The 25,589-nt window shown below is 44.6% G+C and overlaps 2 protein-coding genes across 7 annotated transcripts in view; one reads left to right on the top strand and one right to left on the bottom strand.

Annotated features, from left to right (window-relative positions):
• The window catches only part of LOC143270186 (putative Polycomb group protein ASXL2), a 342,260-nt gene that overhangs the window by 37,320 nt on the left and 279,351 nt on the right, over positions 1 to 25,589 (top strand). Inside the window, exons 2-4 of one of the 3 annotated variants that reach the window (XR_013047176.1) lie at positions 219 to 16,982; positions 23,991 to 24,270; positions 24,418 to 25,360. The exons of 1 other annotated variant lie outside the window; for it this stretch is intronic. The gene's annotated coding sequence lies outside the window, so the exon portion shown is untranslated. Of the gene's footprint in view, positions 1 to 218; positions 16,983 to 23,990; positions 25,361 to 25,589 lie in introns of those variants that run through there. One more of the 3 variants, XR_013047175.1, reaches the window with a different exon arrangement.
• LOC143270190 (putative Polycomb group protein ASXL2) overlaps positions 1 to 25,589 on the bottom strand; it is a 273,546-nt gene that overhangs the window by 65,175 nt on the left and 182,782 nt on the right. Inside the window, exon 10 of one of the 4 annotated variants that reach the window (XM_076559172.1) lies at positions 17,062 to 18,498. The exons of 2 other annotated variants lie outside the window; for them this stretch is intronic. In XM_076559172.1, coding sequence (XP_076415287.1) covers positions 18,412 to 18,498 — 87 coding nt within the window. In that variant the 3' untranslated portion in view covers positions 17,062 to 18,411. Of the gene's footprint in view, positions 1 to 17,061; positions 18,499 to 20,532; positions 21,805 to 25,589 lie in introns of those variants that run through there. One more of the 4 variants, XM_076559174.1, reaches the window with a different exon arrangement.

Raw genomic sequence — 25,589 nt, 5'->3', positions numbered from 1 at the left:
GATTTATTTATTATGTATACAGTGTTCTGCCTGCATGTACCCCTGCCCGCCAGAAGAGGGCACCAGGTCTCATTACAGATGGTTGTGAGCCACCATGTGGTTGCTGGGTATTGTACTCTTAATCACTGAGCCATCTCTCTAGCCCAGATTCTTTTCTTTATTCATAAATTTCCCCACTAAAACTTAGTTATGGTTATTATTCCTTTTTTTTCTTTCAGAGCTGAGGACCGAACCCAGGGCCTTGCACTTGCTAGGCAAGCGCTCTGCCAGTGAGCTAAACCCCCAACCCCTTATTCGTTTTTTAATAATGGGAAAAAGTAAAGTTTGAAAGATGTAATTCCTGACCAGTGTGAGAACCCTTCAAAGTATCTCTGACTGGAGCCTTTACGGTCTCTTTAAGGGGATAGGTCACAGTCCCTCAGGGAGGAGCCAACCCAGTCCTGGGAGACGCCCTCGGAGTCCCTCTAGGAGGTCTCTTAGTCCTCGAGAGAGAAGAGGACGAGAGAGAAGAGGACACAGTCCCTCAAAAAGGTGCCATCTCAGTCCCCTCCAGAGGACACGGTGCAGTCCTTCAGAAAGGAGCCATGGTAGTCTCTCTGAGAGAACCCCTTTCAGTCCCTCTGGCAGGAAAAGGCATAATTCTTCTGGGAGAGTCCACCACCTTCCCTCAGAGTCCAGGCTATACAGGTCTTCTTCCAGACTCCACCGCAGTCATCCTGAGAGAACTCACTACAGTCCCTTTGAGATCAGACACAGTTATTCTGAGAGGAGCCGGCAAGGTCACAATGAGGGACCCCATCACAGTACCAAGGAGAGGCCTTTAACTTAACTTGCAAGCCTCAGCCTCAAGGGATCAAAACTGATGAGCTAAACAAAGAGACACAGGTAGAAAGTGTAAGATCCATCCAGTGGATACCAGGACCTGAATTCCACGGTGTGACATTTTTACGATTAAATAGTGGGTCACCATCTCCAGATGTCAAATCTACAGAACGGAAGCCATCCATACAACTGGAAGGTGGGAAGACATCAGAGATGGCTCTAGGGCCAAAACCTCAAGGAAAAAAAATCCGTGGATTTTAACCTTGGGCCACAAGTACAGTGTGTGAAGACCCCTGAGTTGTCCCCAGGACCAGAGCTACAAGAAGGGGAAAACATCACATCAACCTCAGAGCTACAGTCTCAGTGTGGGAAAACTGTGGCATTACATCAGGGACCACCGCTTGAAAATACAAAATCTGTTCTTTGGATACCACTGTCTGACTGTCAAGTTAATAAATCTACACTGAATCTTAGGTTACCACCTCAAGATGTCACAGCTAAAGAGTTAAAACCCTCAGTACAACTAGATGTGAAGAATTCCGATGAGTTGACTACAAGGCCGAAGTCACAAGGTAAACAACCTTCAGGGTCAACCCAGGAACATCAGTCTCAGAGGTCCAAAACTATTGATTTTAATTCTGAGAAACAGTTTAGAAATACGAAAGCATGTGACCCAACCTTAAGGTCAAAGATCAATAATATAAAATTGACATTCAAACCCAGGTTTTGCTTAGAAGACAGGAGCTCTCTTGTATTGAACCCTGGAATACAGCCTCAATTCCTTAGGGTCATCCTCAAGACAAAGCCTCAAACTGAGACACCTTTAGTGTTTAAACAAGAGTCACAGTCCTCAGAAGTAAAATATGGGGCAATAAGCCAAAGGCCACAATCACAAAACAATGTAGAGTTGAAATGTGGAAAATCTTCTGAGTTGGCACTTCAGACAAAGCCTCAAAGTATGAAATCTCAGAACAGCTCTAGGCCCCAGTTTCGACATGCAAACTGTTCTGACTTGACACCTGAAATAGAGTCCTAAAATATGAAATGTACTAAGTTAAGTCACAGCTCACAGTTGAAAGGTAAACCATGTATTGGTTAGTTACGGGTACCAAAACTCGACCTGTCAAACTAGACTGTAAACCTGGGCCACAGTGGCAAGATATAAATCTAACTCATTTCTGAGGACAAAGCCTCAAGAAATGGAAATGGAAGACTGGGAATCAGGCCCAGTTTCCTGCCTTAATGAAGCCGGAGTCTTCTCTCAAGATACTTTACAATAGGGAAGACGCTGTTTCCAGTGATCAGAGTAAAGACTCACAGAGTGAATCACAGACAAGGCCTTCTGACTCTCACCACTCCCTCAAAGCAAGTCGTCTTTCCCAAGGCCAAGAGGGATATCTCAGAACAGCTCCATCTGCTAAAAGATCTACAGCTCAAAATAGCAGCAACACTCTTAGAGAGTCAAGTGCCCCACAATGTCCCTCCTCCTTTCTCATCAGGTCTTGTCCTGAAATATCCCATCTGCTTGCAGTGTGGCCGATGTTCAGGAATTAACTGCTGTCATAAGTTACAGTCTGCTTTTGGTCCATATCTTCTCATCTACCCACAGATCCACCTTTTAGGCACCCCTGAAGGCCATGGTGAGATTCGGTTGCATCTTGGCTTTAGACTGAGAACTGGGAAAAGACCTCGTCTCAAAGCATCCATCGTGGAAGAAAAAGAGCAGATGCATGGAAGAGCACTACATCACCATCACGAAGGAAAGCTAAAATCTATCCTCCAGCTTCCAAGAGTCGAACCACGCCAAGAGATTTCCAGGCCCGATCTTCCCAGGCTACGGCTTCTGTACAAGTGCTCATCAGAAAAAAGCAATGGGGAAGCCATGGTGTGGTCGGCAAGACAGACGCCGAAGACTCTGAGCACCGTGAGTTCTGTCAGGTTCACTCTGTATCCGAGAGTGGCTTTGAAAGTAGTCAGGAAGAAAAATGGTCGAAATCAAGCCTCAAAAAGACCTTTGGCTTAAAATATCCAATGAAGGAAACCATCAAGGGACTTAAAACACAAAACACAAAGCTCTACAAGAATAGTGGAACCCCAGAAGAGAGTCCTTTTAGAATAATGTGTCCATCACGAAGCAAGAGTGTTGAAACCGTTCAAACAAGCACTGCTTCTTCGAAGACACAAGCTAAGAAATCCTCTCAGCCCAAGTTCTACCATCTGCTTTTCCAGGGCCTAAGGCAGGCATTCCAAATAGCACATAGAATTGTGGCTTATACTGGACAGAAGCCTGCGGACAGGACAAGGCCAGACAATTTGTGGTCAACCCAATACTTGCACCCCAAACAAAAACCCAGTAAGTATTGTTTAGCAGGGGATGGCAAAGGAGCCAGCACACCAGTTGCCCAGCAAAAGTCTGCAGGTGTGAACCCTAAGCAAGAGGACCGATTGCAGGGAACAGGTGACCAATGTAGACAAACTCAACAGCCAAAACAAGTGAGCTCTCTCCAACCCAGACCTTTGCAATTGGAGACCATGGCTTCTGAAAGAGATGCCACTTTCCAAGTTACTTCCGTCACCCAACCTTTGAGTATAGTTCAAAATGTCAACAGCAGAGCAAAGAACAACTATGGTGATGAAATCGCCTGTCTGGAGTCTAAGAACTGTTCTCAAGTAGGAGCCAAATGTCAGGCCCAAGAGAGAATAGAACCTGATTCTCACTTGAAGAGATCCCTGCAGAGTCACTTTAAAGAGACACACACACCCAAGGAAGAACAACATGGCTTCTTCAGGGAGAGGGACCTCCGTAATAAGCCTTTTGAAAGGACCAATCGCATCCTTTTGGAGAGAATTCAGGAAAGTCTCTCTGAGAGGAGATACCGCAGTCCTTCTCAGAGAAGGCACAGCAGTCCCTCTGACAGAATGCTTAGACATCTCTCCGAGAGGAGTCATTGCAGTCCCTCCCAGAGACAGGATAGTAGTCCCTCTGTGAGAACCCTTCAAAGTATCTCTGACTGGAGCCTTTACGGTCTCTTTAAGGGGATAGGTCACAGTCCCTCAGGGAGGAGCCAACCCAGTCCTGGGAGACGCCCTCGGAGTCCCTCTAGGAGGTCTCTTAGTCCTCGAGAGAGAAGAGGACGAGAGAGAAGAGGACACAGTCCCTCAAAAAGGTGCCATCTCAGTCCCCTCCAGAGGACACGGTGCAGTCCTTCAGAAAGGAGCCATGGTAGTCTCTCTGAGAGAACCCCTTTCAGTCCCTCTGGCAGGAAAAGGCATAATTCTTCTGGGAGAGTCCACCACCTTCCCTCAGAGTCCAGGCTATACAGGTCTTCTTCCAGACTCCACCGCAGTCATCCTGAGAGAACTCACTACAGTCCCTTTGAGATCAGACACAGTTATTCTGAGAGGAGCCGGCAAGGTCACAATGAGGGACCCCATCACAGTACCAAGGAGAGGCCTTTAACTTAACTTGCAAGCCTCAGCCTCAAGGGATCAAAACTGATGAGCTAAACAAAGAGACACAGGTAGAAAGTGTAAGATCCATCCAGTGGATACCAGGACCTGAATTCCACGGTGTGACATTTTTACGATTAAATAGTGGGTCACCATCTCCAGATGTCAAATCTACAGAACGGAAGCCATCCATACAACTGGAAGGTGGGAAGACATCAGAGATGGCTCTAGGGCCAAAACCTCAAGGAAAAAAAATCCGTGGATTTTAACCTTGGGCCACAAGTACAGTGTGTGAAGACCCCTGAGTTGTCCCCAGGACCAGAGCTACAAGAAGGGGAAAACATCACATCAACCTCAGAGCTACAGTCTCAGTGTGGGAAAACTGTGGCATTACATCAGGGACCACCGCTTGAAAATACAAAATCTGTTCTTTGGATACCACTGTCTGACTGTCAAGTTAATAAATCTACACTGAATCTTAGGTTACCACCTCAAGATGTCACAGCTAAAGAGTTAAAACCCTCAGTACAACTAGATGTGAAGAATTCCGATGAGTTGACTACAAGGCCGAAGTCACAAGGTAAACAACCTTCAGGGTCAACCCAGGAACATCAGTCTCAGAGGTCCAAAACTATTGATTTTAATTCTGAGAAACAGTTTAGAAATACGAAAGCATGTGACCCAACCTTAAGGTCAAAGATCAATAATATAAAATTGACATTCAAACCCAGGTTTTGCTTAGAAGACAGGAGCTCTCTTGTATTGAACCCTGGAATACAGCCTCAATTCCTTAGGGTCATCCTCAAGACAAAGCCTCAAACTGAGACACCTTTAGTGTTTAAACAAGAGTCACAGTCCTCAGAAGTAAAATATGGGGCAATAAGCCAAAGGCCACAATCACAAAACAATGTAGAGTTGAAATGTGGAAAATCTTCTGAGTTGGCACTTCAGACAAAGCCTCAAAGTATGAAATCTCAGAACAGCTCTAGGCCCCAGTTTCGACATGCAAACTGTTCTGACTTGACACCTGAAATAGAGTCCTAAAATATGAAATGTACTAAGTTAAGTCACAGCTCACAGTTGAAAGGTAAACCATGTATTGGTTAGTTACGGGTACCAAAACTCGACCTGTCAAACTAGACTGTAAACCTGGGCCACAGTGGCAAGATATAAATCTAACTCATTTCTGAGGACAAAGCCTCAAGAAATGGAAATGGAAGACTGGGAATCAGGCCCAGTTTCCTGCCTTAATGAAGCCGGAGTCTTCTCTCAAGATACTTTACAATAGGGAAGACGCTGTTTCCAGTGATCAGAGTAAAGACTCACAGAGTGAATCACAGACAAGGCCTTCTGACTCTCACCACTCCCTCAAAGCAAGTCGTCTTTCCCAAGGCCAAGAGGGATATCTCAGAACAGCTCCATCTGCTAAAAGATCTACAGCTCAAAATAGCAGCAACACTCTTAGAGAGTCAAGTGCCCCACAATGTCCCTCCTCCTTTCTCATCAGGTCTTGTCCTGAAATATCCCATCTGCTTGCAGTGTGGCCGATGTTCAGGAATTAACTGCTGTCATAAGTTACAGTCTGCTTTTGGTCCATATCTTCTCATCTACCCACAGATCCACCTTTTAGGCACCCCTGAAGGCCATGGTGAGATTCGGTTGCATCTTGGCTTTAGACTGAGAACTGGGAAAAGACCTCAAGTCTCAAAGCATCCATCGTGGAAGAAAAAGAGCAGATGCATGGAAGAGCACTACATCACCATCACGAAGGAAAGCTAAAATCTATCCTCCAGCTTCCAAGAGTCCAACCACGCCAAGAGATTTCCAGGCCCGATCTTCCCAGGCTACGGCTTCTGTACAAGTGCTCATCAGAAAAAAGCAATGGGGAAGCCATGGTGTGGTCGGCAAGACAGACGCCGAAGACTCTGAGCACCGTGAGTTCTGTCAGGTTCACTCTGTATCCGAGAGTGGCTTTGAAAGTAGTCAGGAAGAAAAATGGTCGAAATCAAGCCTCAAAAAGACCTTTGGCTTAAAATATCCAATGAAGGAAACCATCAAGGGACTTAAAACACAAAACACAAAGCTCTACAAGAATAGTGGAACCCCAGAAGAGAGTCCTTTTAGAATAATGTGTCCATCACGAAGCAAGAGTGTTGAAACCGTTCAAACAAGCACTGCTTCTTCGAAGACACAAGCTAAGAAATCCTCTCAGCCCAAGTTCTACCATCTGCTTTTCCAGGGCCTAAGGCAGGCATTCCAAATAGCACATAGAATTGTGGCTTATACTGGACAGAAGCCTGCGGACAGGACAAGGCCAGACAATTTGTGGTCAACCCAATACTTGCACCCCAAACAAAAACCCAGTAAGTATTGTTTAGCAGGGGATGGCAAAGGAGCCAGCACACCAGTTGCCCAGCAAAAGTCTGCAGGTGTGAACCCTAAGCAAGAGGACCGATTGCAGGGAACAGGTGACCAATGTAGACAAACTCAACAGCCAAAACAAGTGAGCTCTCTCCAACCCAGACCTTTGCAATTGGAGACCATGGCTTCTGAAAGAGATGCCACTTTCCAAGTTACTTCCGTCACCCAACCTTTGAGTATAGTTCAAAATGTCAACAGCAGAGCAAAGAACAACTATGGTGATGAAATCGCCTGTCTGGAGTCTAAGAACTGTTCTCAAGTAGGAGCCAAATGTCAGGCCCAAGAGAGAATAGAACCTGATTCTCACTTGAAGAGATCCCTGCAGAGTCACTTTAAAGAGACACACACACCCAAGGAAGAACAACATGGCTTCTTCAGGGAGAGGGACCTCCGTAATAAGCCTTTTGAAAGGACCAATCGCATCCTTTTGGAGAGAATTCAGGAAAGTCTCTCTGAGAGGAGATACCGCAGTCCTTCTCAGAGAAGGCACAGCAGTCCCTCTGACAGAATGCTTAGACATCTCTCCGAGAGGAGTCATTGCAGTCCCTCCCAGAGACAGGATAGTAGTCCCTCTGTGAGAACCCTTCAAAGTATCTCTGACTGGAGCCTTTACGGTCTCTTTAAGGGGATAGGTCACAGTCCCTCAGGGAGGAGCCAACCCAGTCCTGGGAGACGCCCTCGGAGTCCCTCTAGGAGGTCTCTTAGTCCTCGAGAGAGAAGAGGACGAGAGAGAAGAGGACACAGTCCCTCAAAAAGGTGCCATCTCAGTCCCCTCCAGAGGACACGGTGCAGTCCTTCAGAAAGGAGCCATGGTAGTCTCTCTGAGAGAACCCCTTTCAGTCCCTCTGGCAGGAAAAGGCATAATTCTTCTGGGAGAGTCCACCACCTTCCCTCAGAGTCCAGGCTATACAGGTCTTCTTCCAGACTCCACCGCAGTCATCCTGAGAGAACTCACTACAGTCCCTTTGAGATCAGACACAGTTATTCTGAGAGGAGCCGGCAAGGTCACAATGAGGGACCCCATCACAGTACCAAGGAGAGGCCTTTAACTTAACTTGCAAGCCTCAGCCTCAAGGGATCAAAACTGATGAGCTAAACAAAGAGACACAGGTAGAAAGTGTAAGATCCATCCAGTGGATACCAGGACCTGAATTCCACGGTGTGACATTTTTACGATTAAATAGTGGGTCACCATCTCCAGATGTCAAATCTACAGAACGGAAGCCATCCATACAACTGGAAGGTGGGAAGACATCAGAGATGGCTCTAGGGCCAAAACCTCAAGGAAAAAAAATCCGTGGATTTTAACCTTGGGCCACAAGTACAGTGTGTGAAGACCCCTGAGTTGTCCCCAGGACCAGAGCTACAAGAAGGGGAAAACATCACATCAACCTCAGAGCTACAGTCTCAGTGTGGGAAAACTGTGGCATTACATCAGGGACCACCGCTTGAAAATACAAAATCTGTTCTTTGGATACCACTGTCTGACTGTCAAGTTAATAAATCTACACTGAATCTTAGGTTACCACCTCAAGATGTCACAGCTAAAGAGTTAAAACCCTCAGTACAACTAGATGTGAAGAATTCCGATGAGTTGACTACAAGGCCGAAGTCACAAGGTAAACAACCTTCAGGGTCAACCCAGGAACATCAGTCTCAGAGGTCCAAAACTATTGATTTTAATTCTGAGAAACAGTTTAGAAATACGAAAGCATGTGACCCAACCTTAAGGTCAAAGATCAATAATATAAAATTGACATTCAAACCCAGGTTTTGCTTAGAAGACAGGAGCTCTCTTGTATTGAACCCTGGAATACAGCCTCAATTCCTTAGGGTCATCCTCAAGACAAAGCCTCAAACTGAGACACCTTTAGTGTTTAAACAAGAGTCACAGTCCTCAGAAGTAAAATATGGGGCAATAAGCCAAAGGCCACAATCACAAAACAATGTAGAGTTGAAATGTGGAAAATCTTCTGAGTTGGCACTTCAGACAAAGCCTCAAAGTATGAAATCTCAGAACAGCTCTAGGCCCCAGTTTCGACATGCAAACTGTTCTGACTTGACACCTGAAATAGAGTCCTAAAATATGAAATGTACTAAGTTAAGTCACAGCTCACAGTTGAAAGGTAAACCATGTATTGGTTAGTTACGGGTACCAAAACTCGACCTGTCAAACTAGACTGTAAACCTGGGCCACAGTGGCAAGATATAAATCTAACTCATTTCTGAGGACAAAGCCTCAAGAAATGGAAATGGAAGACTGGGAATCAGGCCCAGTTTCCTGCCTTAATGAAGCCGGAGTCTTCTCTCAAGATACTTTACAATAGGGAAGACGCTGTTTCCAGTGATCAGAGTAAAGACTCACAGAGTGAATCACAGACAAGGCCTTCTGACTCTCACCACTCCCTCAAAGCAAGTCGTCTTTCCCAAGGCCAAGAGGGATATCTCAGAACAGCTCCATCTGCTAAAAGATCTACAGCTCAAAATAGCAGCAACACTCTTAGAGAGTCAAGTGCCCCACAATGTCCCTCCTCCTTTCTCATCAGGTCTTGTCCTGAAATATCCCATCTGCTTGCAGTGTGGCCGATGTTCAGGAATTAACTGCTGTCATAAGTTACAGTCTGCTTTTGGTCCATATCTTCTCATCTACCCACAGATCCACCTTTTAGGCACCCCTGAAGGCCATGGTGAGATTCGGTTGCATCTTGGCTTTAGACTGAGAACTGGGAAAAGACCTCAAGTCTCAAAGCATCCATCGTGGAAGAAAAAGAGCAGATGCATGGAAGAGCACTACATCACCATCACGAAGGAAAGCTAAAATCTATCCTCCAGCTTCCAAGAGTCCAACCACGCCAAGAGATTTCCAGGCCCGATCTTCCCAGGCTACGGCTTCTGTACAAGTGCTCATCAGAAAAAAGCAATGGGGAAGCCATGGTGTGGTCGGCAAGACAGACGCCGAAGACTCTGAGCACCGTGAGTTCTGTCAGGTTCACTCTGTATCCGAGAGTGGCTTTGAAAGTAGTCAGGAAGAAAAATGGTCGAAATCAAGCCTCAAAAAGACCTTTGGCTTAAAATATCCAATGAAGGAAACCATCAAGGGACTTAAAACACAAAACACAAAGCTCTACAAGAATAGTGGAACCCCAGAAGAGAGTCCTTTTAGAATAATGTGTCCATCACGAAGCAAGAGTGTTGAAACCGTTCAAACAAGCACTGCTTCTTCGAAGACACAAGCTAAGAAATCCTCTCAGCCCAAGTTCTACCATCTGCTTTTCCAGGGCCTAAGGCAGGCATTCCAAATAGCACATAGAATTGTGGCTTATACTGGACAGAAGCCTGCGGACAGGACAAGGCCAGACAATTTGTGGTCAACCCAATACTTGCACCCCAAACAAAAACCCAGTAAGTATTGTTTAGCAGGGGATGGCAAAGGAGCCAGCACACCAGTTGCCCAGCAAAAGTCTGCAGGTGTGAACCCTAAGCAAGAGGACCGATTGCAGGGAACAGGTGACCAATGTAGACAAACTCAACAGCCAAAACAAGTGAGCTCTCTCCAACCCAGACCTTTGCAATTGGAGACCATGGCTTCTGAAAGAGATGCCACTTTCCAAGTTACTTCCGTCACCCAACCTTTGAGTATAGTTCAAAATGTCAACAGCAGAGCAAAGAACAACTATGGTGATGAAATCGCCTGTCTGGAGTCTAAGAACTGTTCTCAAGTAGGAGCCAAATGTCAGGCCCAAGAGAGAATAGAACCTGATTCTCACTTGAAGAGATCCCTGCAGAGTCACTTTAAAGAGACACACACACCCAAGGAAGAACAACATGGCTTCTTCAGGGAGAGGGACCTCCGTAATAAGCCTTTTGAAAGGACCAATCGCATCCTTTTGGAGAGAATTCAGGAAAGTCTCTCTGAGAGGAGATACCGCAGTCCTTCTCAGAGAAGGCACAGCAGTCCCTCTGACAGAATGCTTAGACATCTCTCCGAGAGGAGTCATTGCAGTCCCTCCCAGAGACAGGATAGTAGTCCCTCTGTGAGAACCCTTCAAAGTATCTCTGACTGGAGCCTTTACGGTCTCTTTAAGGGGATAGGTCACAGTCCCTCAGGGAGGAGCCAACCCAGTCCTGGGAGACGCCCTCGGAGTCCCTCTAGGAGGTCTCTTAGTCCTCGAGAGAGAAGAGGACGAGAGAGAAGAGGACACAGTCCCTCAAAAAGGTGCCATCTCAGTCCCCTCCAGAGGACACGGTGCAGTCCTTCAGAAAGGAGCCATGGTAGTCTCTCTGAGAGAACCCCTTTCAGTCCCTCTGGCAGGAAAAGGCATAATTCTTCTGGGAGAGTCCACCACCTTCCCTCAGAGTCCAGGCTATACAGGTCTTCTTCCAGACTCCACCGCAGTCATCCTGAGAGAACTCACTACAGTCCCTTTGAGATCAGACACAGTTATTCTGAGAGGAGCCGGCAAGGTCACAATGAGGGACCCCATCACAGTACCAAGGAGAGGCCTTTAACTTAACTTGCAAGCCTCAGCCTCAAGGGATCAAAACTGATGAGCTAAACAAAGAGACACAGGTAGAAAGTGTAAGATCCATCCAGTGGATACCAGGACCTGAATTCCACGGTGTGACATTTTTACGATTAAATAGTGGGTCACCATCTCCAGATGTCAAATCTACAGAACGGAAGCCATCCATACAACTGGAAGGTGGGAAGACATCAGAGATGGCTCTAGGGCCAAAACCTCAAGGAAAAAAAATCCGTGGATTTTAACCTTGGGCCACAAGTACAGTGTGTGAAGACCCCTGAGTTGTCCCCAGGACCAGAGCTACAAGAAGGGGAAAACATCACATCAACCTCAGAGCTACAGTCTCAGTGTGGGAAAACTGTGGCATTACATCAGGGACCACCGCTTGAAAATACAAAATCTGTTCTTTGGATACCACTGTCTGACTGTCAAGTTAATAAATCTACACTGAATCTTAGGTTACCACCTCAAGATGTCACAGCTAAAGAGTTAAAACCCTCAGTACAACTAGATGTGAAGAATTCCGATGAGTTGACTACAAGGCCGAAGTCACAAGGTAAACAACCTTCAGGGTCAACCCAGGAACATCAGTCTCAGAGGTCCAAAACTATTGATTTTAATTCTGAGAAACAGTTTAGAAATACGAAAGCATGTGACCCAACCTTAAGGTCAAAGATCAATAATATAAAATTGACATTCAAACCCAGGTTTTGCTTAGAAGACAGGAGCTCTCTTGTATTGAACCCTGGAATACAGCCTCAATTCCTTAGGGTCATCCTCAAGACAAAGCCTCAAACTGAGACACCTTTAGTGTTTAAACAAGAGTCACAGTCCTCAGAAGTAAAATATGGGGCAATAAGCCAAAGGCCACAATCACAAAACAATGTAGAGTTGAAATGTGGAAAATCTTCTGAGTTGGCACTTCAGACAAAGCCTCAAAGTATGAAATCTCAGAACAGCTCTAGGCCCCAGTTTCGACATGCAAACTGTTCTGACTTGACACCTGAAATAGAGTCCTAAAATATGAAATGTACTAAGTTAAGTCACAGCTCACAGTTGAAAGGTAAACCATGTATTGGTTAGTTACGGGTACCAAAACTCGACCTGTCAAACTAGACTGTAAACCTGGGCCACAGTGGCAAGATATAAATCTAACTCATTTCTGAGGACAAAGCCTCAAGAAATGGAAATGGAAGACTGGGAATCAGGCCCAGTTTCCTGCCTTAATGAAGCCGGAGTCTTCTCTCAAGATACTTTACAATAGGGAAGACGCTGTTTCCAGTGATCAGAGTAAAGACTCACAGAGTGAATCACAGACAAGGCCTTCTGACTCTCACCACTCCCTCAAAGCAAGTCGTCTTTCCCAAGGCCAAGAGGGATATCTCAGAACAGCTCCATCTGCTAAAAGATCTACAGCTCAAAATAGCAGCAACACTCTTAGAGAGTCAAGTGCCCCACAATGTCCCTCCTCCTTTCTCATCAGGTCTTGTCCTGAAATATCCCATCTGCTTGCAGTGTGGCCGATGTTCAGGAATTAACTGCTGTCATAAGTTACAGTCTGCTTTTGGTCCATATCTTCTCATCTACCCACAGATCCACCTTTTAGGCACCCCTGAAGGCCATGGTGAGATTCGGTTGCATCTTGGCTTTAGACTGAGAACTGGGAAAAGACCTCAAGTCTCAAAGCATCCATCGTGGAAGAAAAAGAGCAGATGCATGGAAGAGCACTACATCACCATCACGAAGGAAAGCTAAAATCTATCCTCCAGCTTCCAAGAGTCCAACCACGCCAAGAGATTTCCAGGCCCGATCTTCCCAGGCTACGGCTTCTGTACAAGTGCTCATCAGAAAAAAGCAATGGGGAAGCCATGGTGTGGTCGGCAAGACAGACGCCGAAGACTCTGAGCACCGTGAGTTCTGTCAGGTTCACTCTGTATCCGAGAGTGGCTTTGAAAGTAGTCAGGAAGAAAAATGGTCGAAATCAAGCCTCAAAAAGACCTTTGGCTTAAAATATCCAATGAAGGAAACCATCAAGGGACTTAAAACACAAAACACAAAGCTCTACAAGAATAGTGGAACCCCAGAAGAGAGTCCTTTTAGAATAATGTGTCCATCACGAAGCAAGAGTGTTGAAACCGTTCAAACAAGCACTGCTTCTTCGAAGACACAAGCTAAGAAATCCTCTCAGCCCAAGTTCTACCATCTGCTTTTCCAGGGCCTAAGGCAGGCATTCCAAATAGCACATAGAATTGTGGCTTATACTGGACAGAAGCCTGCGGACAGGACAAGGCCAGACAATTTGTGGTCAACCCAATACTTGCACCCCAAACAAAAACCCAGTAAGTATTGTTTAGCAGGGGATGGCAAAGGAGCCAGCACACCAGTTGCCCAGCAAAAGTCTGCAGGTGTGAACCCTAAGCAAGAGGACCGATTGCAGGGAACAGGTGACCAATGTAGACAAACTCAACAGCCAAAACAAGTGAGCTCTCTCCAACCCAGACCTTTGCAATTGGAGACCATGGCTTCTGAAAGAGATGCCACTTTCCAAGTTACTTCCGTCACCCAACCTTTGAGTATAGTTCAAAATGTCAACAGCAGAGCAAAGAACAACTATGGTGATGAAATCGCCTGTCTGGAGTCTAAGAACTGTTCTCAAGTAGGAGCCAAATGTCAGGCCCAAGAGAGAATAGAACCTGATTCTCACTTGAAGAGATCCCTGCAGAGTCACTTTAAAGAGACACACACACCCAAGGAAGAACAACATGGCTTCTTCAGGGAGAGGGACCTCCGTAATAAGCCTTTTGAAAGGACCAATCGCATCCTTTTGGAGAGAATTCAGGAAAGTCTCTCTGAGAGGAGATACCGCAGTCCTTCTCAGAGAAGGCACAGCAGTCCCTCTGACAGAATGCTTAGACATCTCTCCGAGAGGAGTCATTGCAGTCCCTCCCAGAGACAGGATAGTAGTCCCTCTGTGAGAACCCTTCAAAGTATCTCTGACTGGAGCCTTTACGGTCTCTTTAAGGGGATAGGTCACAGTCCCTCAGGGAGGAGCCAACCCAGTCCTGGGAGACGCCCTCGGAGTCCCTCTAGGAGGTCTCTTAGTCCTCGAGAGAGAAGAGGACGAGAGAGAAGAGGACACAGTCCCTCAAAAAGGTGCCATCTCAGTCCCCTCCAGAGGACACGGTGCAGTCCTTCAGAAAGGAGCCATGGTAGTCTCTCTGAGAGAACCCCTTTCAGTCCCTCTGGCAGGAAAAGGCATAATTCTTCTGGGAGAGTCCACCACCTTCCCTCAGAGTCCAGGCTATACAGGTCTTCTTCCAGACTCCACCGCAGTCATCCTGAGAGAACTCACTACAGTCCCTTTGAGATCAGACACAGTTATTCTGAGAGGAGCCGGCAAGGTCACAATGAGGGACCCCATCACAGTACCAAGGAGAGGCCTTTAACTTAACTTGCAAGCCTCAGCCTCAAGGGATCAAAACTGATGAGCTAAACAAAGAGACACAGGTAGAAAGTGTAAGATCCATCCAGTGGATACCAGGACCTGAATTCCACGGTGTGACATTTTTACGATTAAATAGTGGGTCACCATCTCCAGATGTCAAATCTACAGAACGGAAGCCATCCATACAACTGGAAGGTGGGAAGACATCAGAGATGGCTCTAGGGCCAAAACCTCAAGGAAAAAAAATCCGTGGATTTTAACCTTGGGCCACAAGTACAGTGTGTGAAGACCCCTGAGTTGTCCCCAGGACCAGAGCTACAAGAAGGGGAAAACATCACATCAACCTCAGAGCTACAGTCTCAGTGTGGGAAAACTGTGGCATTACATCAGGGACCACCGCTTGAAAATACAAAATCTGTTCTTTGGATACCACTGTCTGACTGTCAAGTTAATAAATCTACACTGAATCTTAGGTTACCACCTCAAGATGTCACAGCTAAAGAGTTAAAACCCTCAGTACAACTAGATGTGAAGAATTCCGATGAGTTGACTACAAGGCCGAAGTCACAAGGTAAACAACCTTCAGGGTCAACCCAGGAACATCAGTCTCAGAGGTCCAAAACTATTGATTTTAATTCTGAGAAACAGTTTAGAAATACGAAAGCATGTGACCCAACCTTAAGGTCAAAGATCAATAATATAAAATTGACATTCAAACCCAGGTTTTGCTTAGAAGACAGGAGCTCTCTTGTATTGAACCCTGGAATACAGCCTCAATTCCTTAGGGTCATCCTCAAGACAAAGCCTCAAACTGAGACACCTTTAGTGTTTAAACAAGAGTCACAGTCCTCAGAAGTAAAATATGGGGCAATAAGCCAAAGGCCACAATCACAAAACAATGTAGAGTTGAAATGTGGAAAATCTTCTGAGTTGGCACTTCAGACAAAGCCTCAAAGTATGAAATCTCAGAACAGCTCTAGGCCCCAGTTTCGACATGCAAACTGTTCTGACTTGACACCTGAAATAGAGTCCTAAAATATGAAATGTACTAAGTTAAGTCACAGCTCACAGTTGAAAGGTAAACCATGTATTGGTTAGTTACGGGTACCAAAACTCGACCTGTCAAACTAGACTGTAAACCTGGGCCACAGTGGCAAGATATAAATCTAACTCATTTCTGAGGACAAAGCCTCAAGAAATGGAAATGGAAGACTGGGAATCAGGCCCAGTTTCCTGCCTTAATGAAGCCGGAGTCTTCTCTCAAGATACTTTACAATAGGGAAGACGCTGTTTCCAGTGATCAGAGTAAAGACTCACAGAGTGAATCACAGACAAGGCCTTCTGACTCTCACCACTCCCTCAAAGCAAGTTGTCTTTCCCAGGCCAAGAGGGATATCTCAGAACAGCTCCATCTGCTAAAAGATCTACAGCTCAAAATAGCAGCAAAACTCTTAGAGAGTCAAGTACCCCACAATGTCCCTCCTCCTTTCTCATCAGGTCTTGTCCTGAAATATCCCATCTGCTTGCAGTGTGGCCGATGTTCAGGAATTAATTGCTGTTATAAGTTACAGTCTGCTTTTGGTCCATATCTTCTCATCTACCCACAGATCCACCTTTTAAGCACCCCTGAAGGCCATGGTGAGATTCGGCTGCATCTTGGCTTTAGACTGAGAACTGGGAAAAGACCTCAAGTCTCAAAGCATCGTGGAAGAAAAAGAGCAGATGCATGGAAGAGCACTACATCACCATCACGAAGGAAAGCTAAAATCTATCCTCCAGCTTCCAAGAGTCCAACCACTCCAAGAGATTTCCAGGCCTGATCTTTCCAGGCTCCAGCTTCTGTCCAAGTGCTCATCAGAAAAAAGCAATTGGAAAGCCATGGTGTGGTCGGCAAGACAGATGCCGAAGACTCTGAGCACCGTGAATTCCGTCAGGTTCACTCTGTATCCGAGAATGGCTTTGAAAGTGATCAGGAAGAAAAATGGTCGAAATCAAGCCTCAAAAAGACCTTTGGCTTAAAATATCCAATGAAGGAAACCATCAAGGGACTTAAAACACAAAACACAAAGCTCTACTAGAATAGTGGAACCCCAGAAGAGAGTCTTTTTAGAATAATGTGTCCATCACGAAGCAAGAGTGTTGAAACCGTTCAAACAAGCACTGTTTCTTCGAAGAGACAAGCTAAGAAATCCTCCCAGTCCACATTATTCCAGCTGCTTTTCCAGGGCCTAAGGCAATGCAGGGAGGAGGGTCTTGGACCTGCCTCAACTGAATATACCAGGGTCTGCTGACTCCCTATGAGAGACCTTGCCTTGGAAGAGGTGGGAATGAGGAATGGATTGGGTAGAAGGCCTGGGGGGGCGGGAGGAGAGAGGGATCTGTAGTTGCTATATAAAATGAATAGAAAACTTTTTAATAAAAAAAAATTGTGGCTTTTACAGAAGCCTGAGGACAGGACAAGGCCAGACAATTTGTGGTCAACCAAATACTTGCACCCCAAACAAAAAGCCAAGGATTATTGTTTAGCAGGGGATAGCAAAGGAGCCAGCACACCAGTTGCCCAGCAAAGGTCAGCAGGTGTGAACCCTAAGCAAGAAGACAGATTGTAGGGAACTGGTTGTTGGAATTCCTGGCCACTCCCCAGCTAAGTGACTGCACACATGCATATCAGTAGCCGAGTAAGGGGCCTTGCACCCTACGAAGTCCCAACGCAGTGTGAGCATGAATGTGCAGGTGAATCCATAAGAAGCCAGTACAGGCTCCTCCTCTTCCTCTTCTTCATCTTCTCCCCCCATCTCTCTCGCTGCACATCTTCCACAGGCCTGGTCACATTGTTTCCTGTCTCCCCCTTTTTAATAAAACTCTTACTGGCTTTTGTCATGCCTTGTGGCTGTTCTTGTATGGCTGTTCTTGTAACAGGGCGCTGACTCCACCGCATTAGAGCTAACATTGGCTGCGTGATGAAGCAAGCCCTCCAGGCGCTCTGTGCCCGGGAACTTGTGCCGAGGTTTTGCTCCATCTACGACTGCTCATTTTTTTTCCTTTGCCTGGCCCAGGACTGCTCTGCACAACCCTGCCTCTCCAATTGGTGAGTGTGTCCTTGCACTCACTCCCTGGCCATTGTCCCAGGTACATCCTGAGATATAGTTCTAGCTGCCGAACCCCGGAGGTCCTCGGGCTGCATAAACTCCGGCCCTTACCTCCATCTTGAAGGGTGAGGTAACTTGTGCTGATTCACAGATCCTTCTCCAACCTCAGGGATACCCAGGACTAGAGTCTGATCCTGTTTCTTTATTTCAATTTTTTTATTTTTTATTTCTCTCAGCTGCAGTCATAGGACATAAGGCTTCCTCCTCTTGGTCTCACTCCTCCTCTGAGAAATGCCTTAAATATACCAATAAATATGGCCACACAATGACTGCTTGGACCCCGATATTTCACGTGAATTATCCACCTTCTGCCAGCAAATGGGCAAATGAAAAGTTACCTTATCCCCAAGCTTTCTACCTATGCTCTGACCCCTCCTCCTTCCCCATTTCTGATTCTGTGCCACATGCAACCACTTCTGCTGTCTGACTTCTGCTCTGCTCTCCGGTATCGGGTGGGCTCTCCAGTGTCAGGGGGCCACTTCTGCCCAACTCTGGCTCTCACCTTAACTCCTCCCACTCTCTTCCTCTCACACTCTCAAGCTGCTCTGAGAAGCACAGACAGGTCTGGAAGCAGGCGAGGACACATGCAAATGAGTTCACATCACATTGGGAGTGTAAAGCCCAGTTTACAACCTGCCTCCCGGCGGGTCTTCCTTTGGCTTCCCTCAAACAAGTAATCCATCAAAATCTAAAAAAAAAACAAAAAACAAAACATAATTCAAGAAACAGAATAAAACCTGTCTTGGCCGGGCGGTGGTGGCGCACGCCTTTAATCCCAGCACTCAGGAGGCAGAGGCAGGCGGATCTCTGTGAGTTCAAGGCCAGCCTGGGCTACTAAGTGAGTTCCAGGAAAGGTGCAAAGCTACACAGAGAAAACCTGTCTCGGGGGGAAAAAAATAAATAAATAAAACCAACCTGTCTCATGTCTCCCAGAGCTTCCTGGCATCAGGGCTAACTTAAGCATCTGGAGAGGAGGCCCCTGACCCCAAAGGCAGAGTCTCAGCTGTGGCATTTTAAGGTACCATGGGAGAGATGAGAAAGCCCGTGAACAGGATTGCCAAACGCTGGCACATACTATTCACGTGGCTGCATAGAGGCTTTCTAGTCCCTGTTTTAAATGTGTGGTTAAAAAAAAAAAAAAAAAAAAAAGGCCAGGCAGGCTAGTGCGTGCCCTGTGGGGGGCCATCAGTTGAGCCTTGTTCGAAGTGGCACCAAGAGGAACACTAGTGAGCTGATGGCCTTCGTGCACCTCGTGGCATGGGAGCATCAGACCAAAACCTCTTAGGCGTGGCCATGGGCTCACAGGGAACCTGAGATAGCCATTACAGCATGGGGCGATCCATTCCTTCCTCTTGGACACTGAGCCACTTACTCAGTCCTGAGGGAGTTTTTGGGGTCCCACCTCTCCTCCTCATTTCCCTAATGTTGGGCTAGGGAGACAACCTTACCCACCTCACCAGACCCCACCACTTAACTGCATTTTCAAGGGTCTTCCTCTCACCCAGAGATTTTCAGTTGTGCCAACCTGCCCTATGCCCCTAATGGGAAGAGATTTTCTAGCTAAGAAAGGAGCTTTATTTCACTTGCTCCCCATTTGCCTCATTCCATACCTGTCAGCAGGGCCTCCTCATGCACAGTGACATAGACAGGGCCCCTCTCTCTCTCTCTCTCTCTCTCTCTCTCTCTCTCTCTCTCTCTCTCTCTCTCTCTCTCTCTCTCTCTCTCTGTCTCTCTCTCTCTCTCTCTCCCTCTTTCCTCTAAGTTCTAGAGGACACCAGGATGCACTGCCTTGCCACCAGTTCCAGAACAATGAGGTCCAACCCACAAGCTTTTCCTTCCTGGTTCCCTCTAATTAACTACTGGGCTAATTGTTACAGGGCCACCATAGAGCGGGAGGACGAGAACCACCAGATATACCCAGGCAGGAAGGAACAGGAACAGTCAAAGGGTATTTACACCCCAGACTCAAAAGGGTTTGGACTCTGCAAAGAAACAGACTTTAATATAACAATCCATTACTGTTAAATGCCCTCAGCAATCGATCACCTGTGTCTCCTGGATGCTAAACTAATAAAGGAAATAGGTGCCTTAAAATCTGTCTCAGATGGGCTGGAAAGATGGCTCAGAGGTTAAGAGCACTGACTGCTCTTCCAGAGGTCCTGAGTTCAATTCCCAGCAACCACATGGTGGCTCAGAACCATCTGTAATGAGATCTGGCGCCCTCCTCTGTATACATAATAAATAAATAAATCTTAGAAAAAAAAAAGAAATTAAAGATGCTATTGTATGAATCGTTTCTTGAAAAAAAAAATCTGTCTCAGATAAGGCATACCTCAGGTAAAAATTAAAAGCATGTTCCAAATCTCTCTCTCTATCTCCCTCTCTCTTTCTCTCTCTCTCACTAACACCAACCAATATCCAATATAGCAGAGTACTAAACATTGTAGCATCATGGCCACCAGCTTAAGATTTTAAATTTCCCATGGATGCTTCTTAATATGTTTAAAAATTCTTCTGAGCTCCAGAGAATCCACCTGGACAGGTCAGCAAGCTCCGGAGCCAGCTTGAATCCACCTGGACAGCACCTTGCCAGACAATTCCAAAGCAGCAGAGGACAATCCATTACCCCCAGGACGGCTGGCTACTTCAGAAGCTCCCTACCCCCCAAGAGTTACCCCCAAGAGGCCAAAGCTCACATATAGAGCAGGAAATGCGAACTCTGTTTATCCAGGACTCATTTATTGAGCAGAGTTCCTCATTTTATATATACAGATTAACTATCAGAACTGTCAATTATAGCTTCCTCACAGTCCCCCAAACTAATAATAATATATGTGTATGTATATGTGTATATACATATATATTACAATACATTTATTGCACAGATGATATTACATTTATATCAAACTATGAAACTTATGAGTCTATAGATTGGCAGATAGCTCTACAGGATATACTGGCACCTTTTCATGTGTCTGTCCAACAATTATAAATTCAATTTAAATTATATTAAATATAATTTAAATTATAAATTATAAATGGAAGCTCACCCATGAGGCTTATGTCCTTATGATTTATGGTTATTAAATAAGAAGTAATACATCATTTATTTCACTGCTTTCCAATTTTAGGAAGGCCTAGAGCTCATTTATAGACAACAGCCTTACATATACTTCAAGAGCTCTTAAAAATTGGTGCTTAATTTTTCAGATCCCCCACTACAGGCATTCCTTATTACCCCCAGGCCAAGCCACAAAGTCACACCTAAGCCTCTGTGATCTTCTCACTGGTATTTGAAAAGGTCCTGATGTTTTCATACTGTCAGGAGGAGGATATGCCTACATGTCTTCACAGGATATTGACCCATCTTATGAATCCTGGATCGCCTGGTCACACCATATACTAGGCCACTGCAGGACAAAGGCGCTCTAAAGCTGCCAGTCCAAATACAGGCTGTTATTTACCTCTAGATTCTTAAATATTGAGCTTTGAATATGAATAAATAGATACAATTCCAGATCCTTTTGATGAACTTTCATCAATGGTATAAAACTTATAGAAATATGATTAGAAATAATAATTCTGTTCTAAATGTATTTTATTAATTTTTGTCAAAAGATAAATGAGACTATATATGTATGTACGTATGTATGTATGTATGTATATATCACATTTCATTCTCTGCCTATCCTGATGTTTTGTTGAGACTCCAAGGATTCATAATTTTGCTCTCACAAAATTTACTACTGTTATATTGCTAACATGTCTAAGATTTTGTCTATTAAGAAGGTTCTTGTAAGTTCTAGGAGATCAAAATTTGCCAATACTCACAAGCCAAAAAGACCAGGAGGAATGCAACCTGACTGCAGTTTACATCTCCCACTTACATATTTTCTTTTTCTTCTCTGGGGTAGGGAGGGGAACTTTCCTTCTCTCCTTGGCCTGATATCTCCTCTCACCTGCTAACCATGCATTTAATATTCCATAGGTACACCTAAGAGAAAAAGTTTCCTCTTTAAAACTCCTCGGCTGCATGTTCTACCATTAATACATACATTTGTTTCCAGCAGAAATTCTAACCATTTAAAGAGATACAGGTTGTCTACATCTGGACCACAGACATGTTGTCTAGCTGCAGATCTGCATCCCACCCTCCAGCCCACGAGACAGAAAATTCTGCTACACTGCGTGTCTCACAGAGTCTAAAACAGCCTGTGTTTCCTGGGTTTCCACTGCATTTGAGACCCCCACCTTTGCCCCCATATCAGCAGGAAATAACCATGAGAGATTTCTACAGCCCCCTTTGTCACGTACCCCTATTTCTGAACTGAACTCTCCAGCCCAAGGGCTGGACTGCCCTTAAAAAATGCTCTATTATTAATTGTATAAGTTCTGCCCATGATCCTGAAACTTATGTATTATCAGATATATCAGATATTCTCCTCATGTACAATTGTTCAGTATGTAAGTCTTGCCATGTATACCCTGACACAGGTTATTACTGTTTTCTCACAGCTAATAGTTTATTTAATATTGCATTGATTATAAATTTAAATTAAGTAAGCTTCAGCTGCAGCCTTATTCCCACAGATGCTCATGACTAACTCAGGTAACTCTTTAACTATCCCTCTTTAAAACACAGTTTAACCAAATTAATACCACTAATCAAAGATTAATAGAGTTAATGTTCCAAACTAACCATTTCTTTTTGCTAAGTCACAATCATAGTATTTAGACATATTATGCCATACTAGTTAATGATTGATTTTTTTATGTTACTCCTCTGCTCCCCTTTTGGCACAGATATATTCTAACTATATACAACTATACCTATTTTATTTATTTATTATGTTTATATATATAGAACCCATACTGTGGAAGAAGTGACTCCCAAAAGTTGTTCTCTGAACCCCATGTGTATGCATGTGTGTGCAAAGACAAAGACACACACACACACACACACACACACACACACACACACACACACACACGGATGAAAAGGGCAGAGAAGATGATTCTTGCAGAGGATGCAGGCTCACTTCCCAACACCGACACAGCGGCTCTGTGTGTGACACTATGCCTCTCCTACAAACAACTTTCAATAAAACAACTTCTAAATACTTTAAAATTCACATAATTTAAAATGTTTGGGGATTCTGGGCCAGGAATGGTGGCCCACATCTTTAATCATAGTTTTCAAGAGGCAGAAACTCAAAATCTTTCTGAGTTTCAGGTCTGCCAACACGATACATTAACACTCAATCTCAAAAAATTAAAATTATGAATTCTAATCCTTCATAAAAAGCTAAAAATACATTTTTAAAAATTATTCATTTAGCCGGGCGGTGGTGGCGCACGCCTTTAATCCCAGCACTCGGGAGGCAGAGCCAGGCGGATCTCTGTGAGTTCGAGGCCAGCCTGGGCTACCAAGTGAGTTCCAGGAAAGGTGCAAAGCTACACAGAGAAACCCTGTCTCGAAAAACCAAAAAAAAAAAAAAAAAAAGAAAAAAATTATTCATTTAAATTCAAAGCCAAATTCTTTTTTGACTATCACTTCAGTTTTAATGTGCAATCCAACTGCACTGGTCAATTTATTTTATTTATTAAACTTCTTTATACTTTCCCATACACACTTCTACTAAATACAGCACTACTTTTGTGCATTTTGTGAACAGCACTATTATCTACATACTGTAGTAAAACTTATCTAAGAGTATGTACAGGGGCATGAGTGTAGCAGTCAGAGGCTAACTTCTGGAGCTGGTGTTCATCATGTGGTTCCAAAGGATAAAACTCAGGTCACTGGGCTTGGCAGTATCTCTATCCAGTGACTCATGTCATTGGCCCTTAGGATTTACAAGTATTTTTTTTATCATGTATAGGCATTATACAACTAAGGATATTTTCATGTAAGTATGTACTGTAGATAAAGTGTATTTTACTTCTTATCTTTTCTTAGTAACCTAAACAGTTTTGTGTCTGTTCACAGGTTATATGTACAACCTTGGTATTATATGTCTATATACAGCCTAAGCACCAAAAACTAAGAGAAAAACTAGTATTTGCTTTTCATGGACTAGATTAATCCATTTATTTATCATCCATGTTTCTGAAAATGCTTTAAGTTTGTTCTTTGTATGGCCGAAAACAAATGACATTGTCTATACACTGTTTATCCAGTTGGGACACCTGGGTGGATCCCACAACTTCATCATTGGGAATGTGGCTGCAAGCAACACTGGATGCAGGTGTTCCCGCCAGAGTCCTTGGGCTAAATATTCAAGGATCTGTGACATTAACACCATCAAGGTGACAGCATCTAGTCTCCTCTAGGAGACAAATGTGGGACCAGTCCATGAGGATTTCTAGACTGGGTTCACTAATTTGAGAAGACCCTCCACAACGTAGGCGAGAGCAGCTGCCGCATGTCTTTCACATCAAGCCAGACCTCTCATGACAGGCATGTAAATGAAAACCAGAATAAACTGTTCCTCCCTTAAGCTGTTTAGACAGCGCTTTTCTTCCCCCTGGGGGAGAGGGTGTCACAGAACTGATACCAAGCTACTTAGCTGGGTTATATGGTAAATCTGTTTTTACTTTTCTTTAGGTTTATTTGTATTCTATGTGAATGGGTGTTGGGTCTGCATGTGTCTGTGCACATGAGTCTGTGGAGGCCAGAGAGTGCATTTGACCCCACTGGAACTGGACTGACAAGCGGGGGTTAGCCAGTCCTCGGCAAGAGCAGCCAGCATTCCTAACTGCGGAGTCATCGTTCTAGCCCCGCAATTTAAATCTTTTGGGAAACCTCTACTGATTTCAGAAAGTCCTTGCATATGCCCTGGAATTGTTTCTCCTTGTTCTTCTAAATGTTTCAAGTCTTATATTAGGGTCTTTCCATCCATTGGGAGTTAGTATTTCCAAAAGGGATCTAATCGTGTTCTTCTACACATGGATACGTAGTTTGCCCAGAATCATCTGTTAAGAGGCTGTCTTTTCTCCACTGTCTATTTCTGGTGCTTTTTCAAAAGGCAGAGGGTTACAGCTGTGGATTTACATTGTACGTCCTCTATTCAGTTTCATCGATCTGTATGTATGTCAGTATCATGTTTTTGTTACAATGGCTCTGTAGCACAACTTGAAATCAAGTACAGTAATGCTCCCAGCAATCTTATTGCCTAGAATTGCTTTGGCTATTCATATTCAGGGTCTTATGTTTCCATATGAATTTTAAAATTGTTTTCTAGTTCTGTAAGAAGGCACATGAGGGCTGGAGAGATGGTTCAGCAGTTAAAGAGCACTGGCTGCTCTTCCAAAGGTTCTGAGTTCAATTCCCAGCAACCACATGGTGGCTCACAACCATCCATAATGAGATCTGGTGCCCTCTACTGGCCTGCAGACATCATACATGCAGGCAGAACACTGTATACATAATAAATAAATCAATCTTAAAAAATAAAAAGATGGAGCCGAGTGGTGTTGGCACACGACTGACTTTAATCCCAGTTAGGCCATTTGCTATTTCTTACTATTAATAAATTTTTATGCTAATATTTTTCTGTGTATCTTTCTTAACATAAGCACTAAAATGTTTAATCACATGTTCATGAAGCATGTACATTTAAAATTTAATAGGTATTATAAAATTTTCTCCAATAAAGCTATAGTGGCTGGGTATATAGCTCAGGGACAGAGTACTTGCCTAGCACGCACGAGGTCCTATATTCAATCATTTGTATTTAATGACTGTTTTTTACTATACTGCATCAGTACAGGAGTAAC

The sequence above is a fragment of the Peromyscus maniculatus genome, chromosome 22 (genome assembly GCF_049852395.1).
Source record: "Peromyscus maniculatus bairdii isolate BWxNUB_F1_BW_parent chromosome 22, HU_Pman_BW_mat_3.1, whole genome shotgun sequence".
NCBI classification, from domain to species: Eukaryota; Metazoa; Chordata; class Mammalia; order Rodentia; family Cricetidae; genus Peromyscus; species Peromyscus maniculatus.
This window is presented reverse-complemented; position numbering and strand designations above follow the sequence as displayed.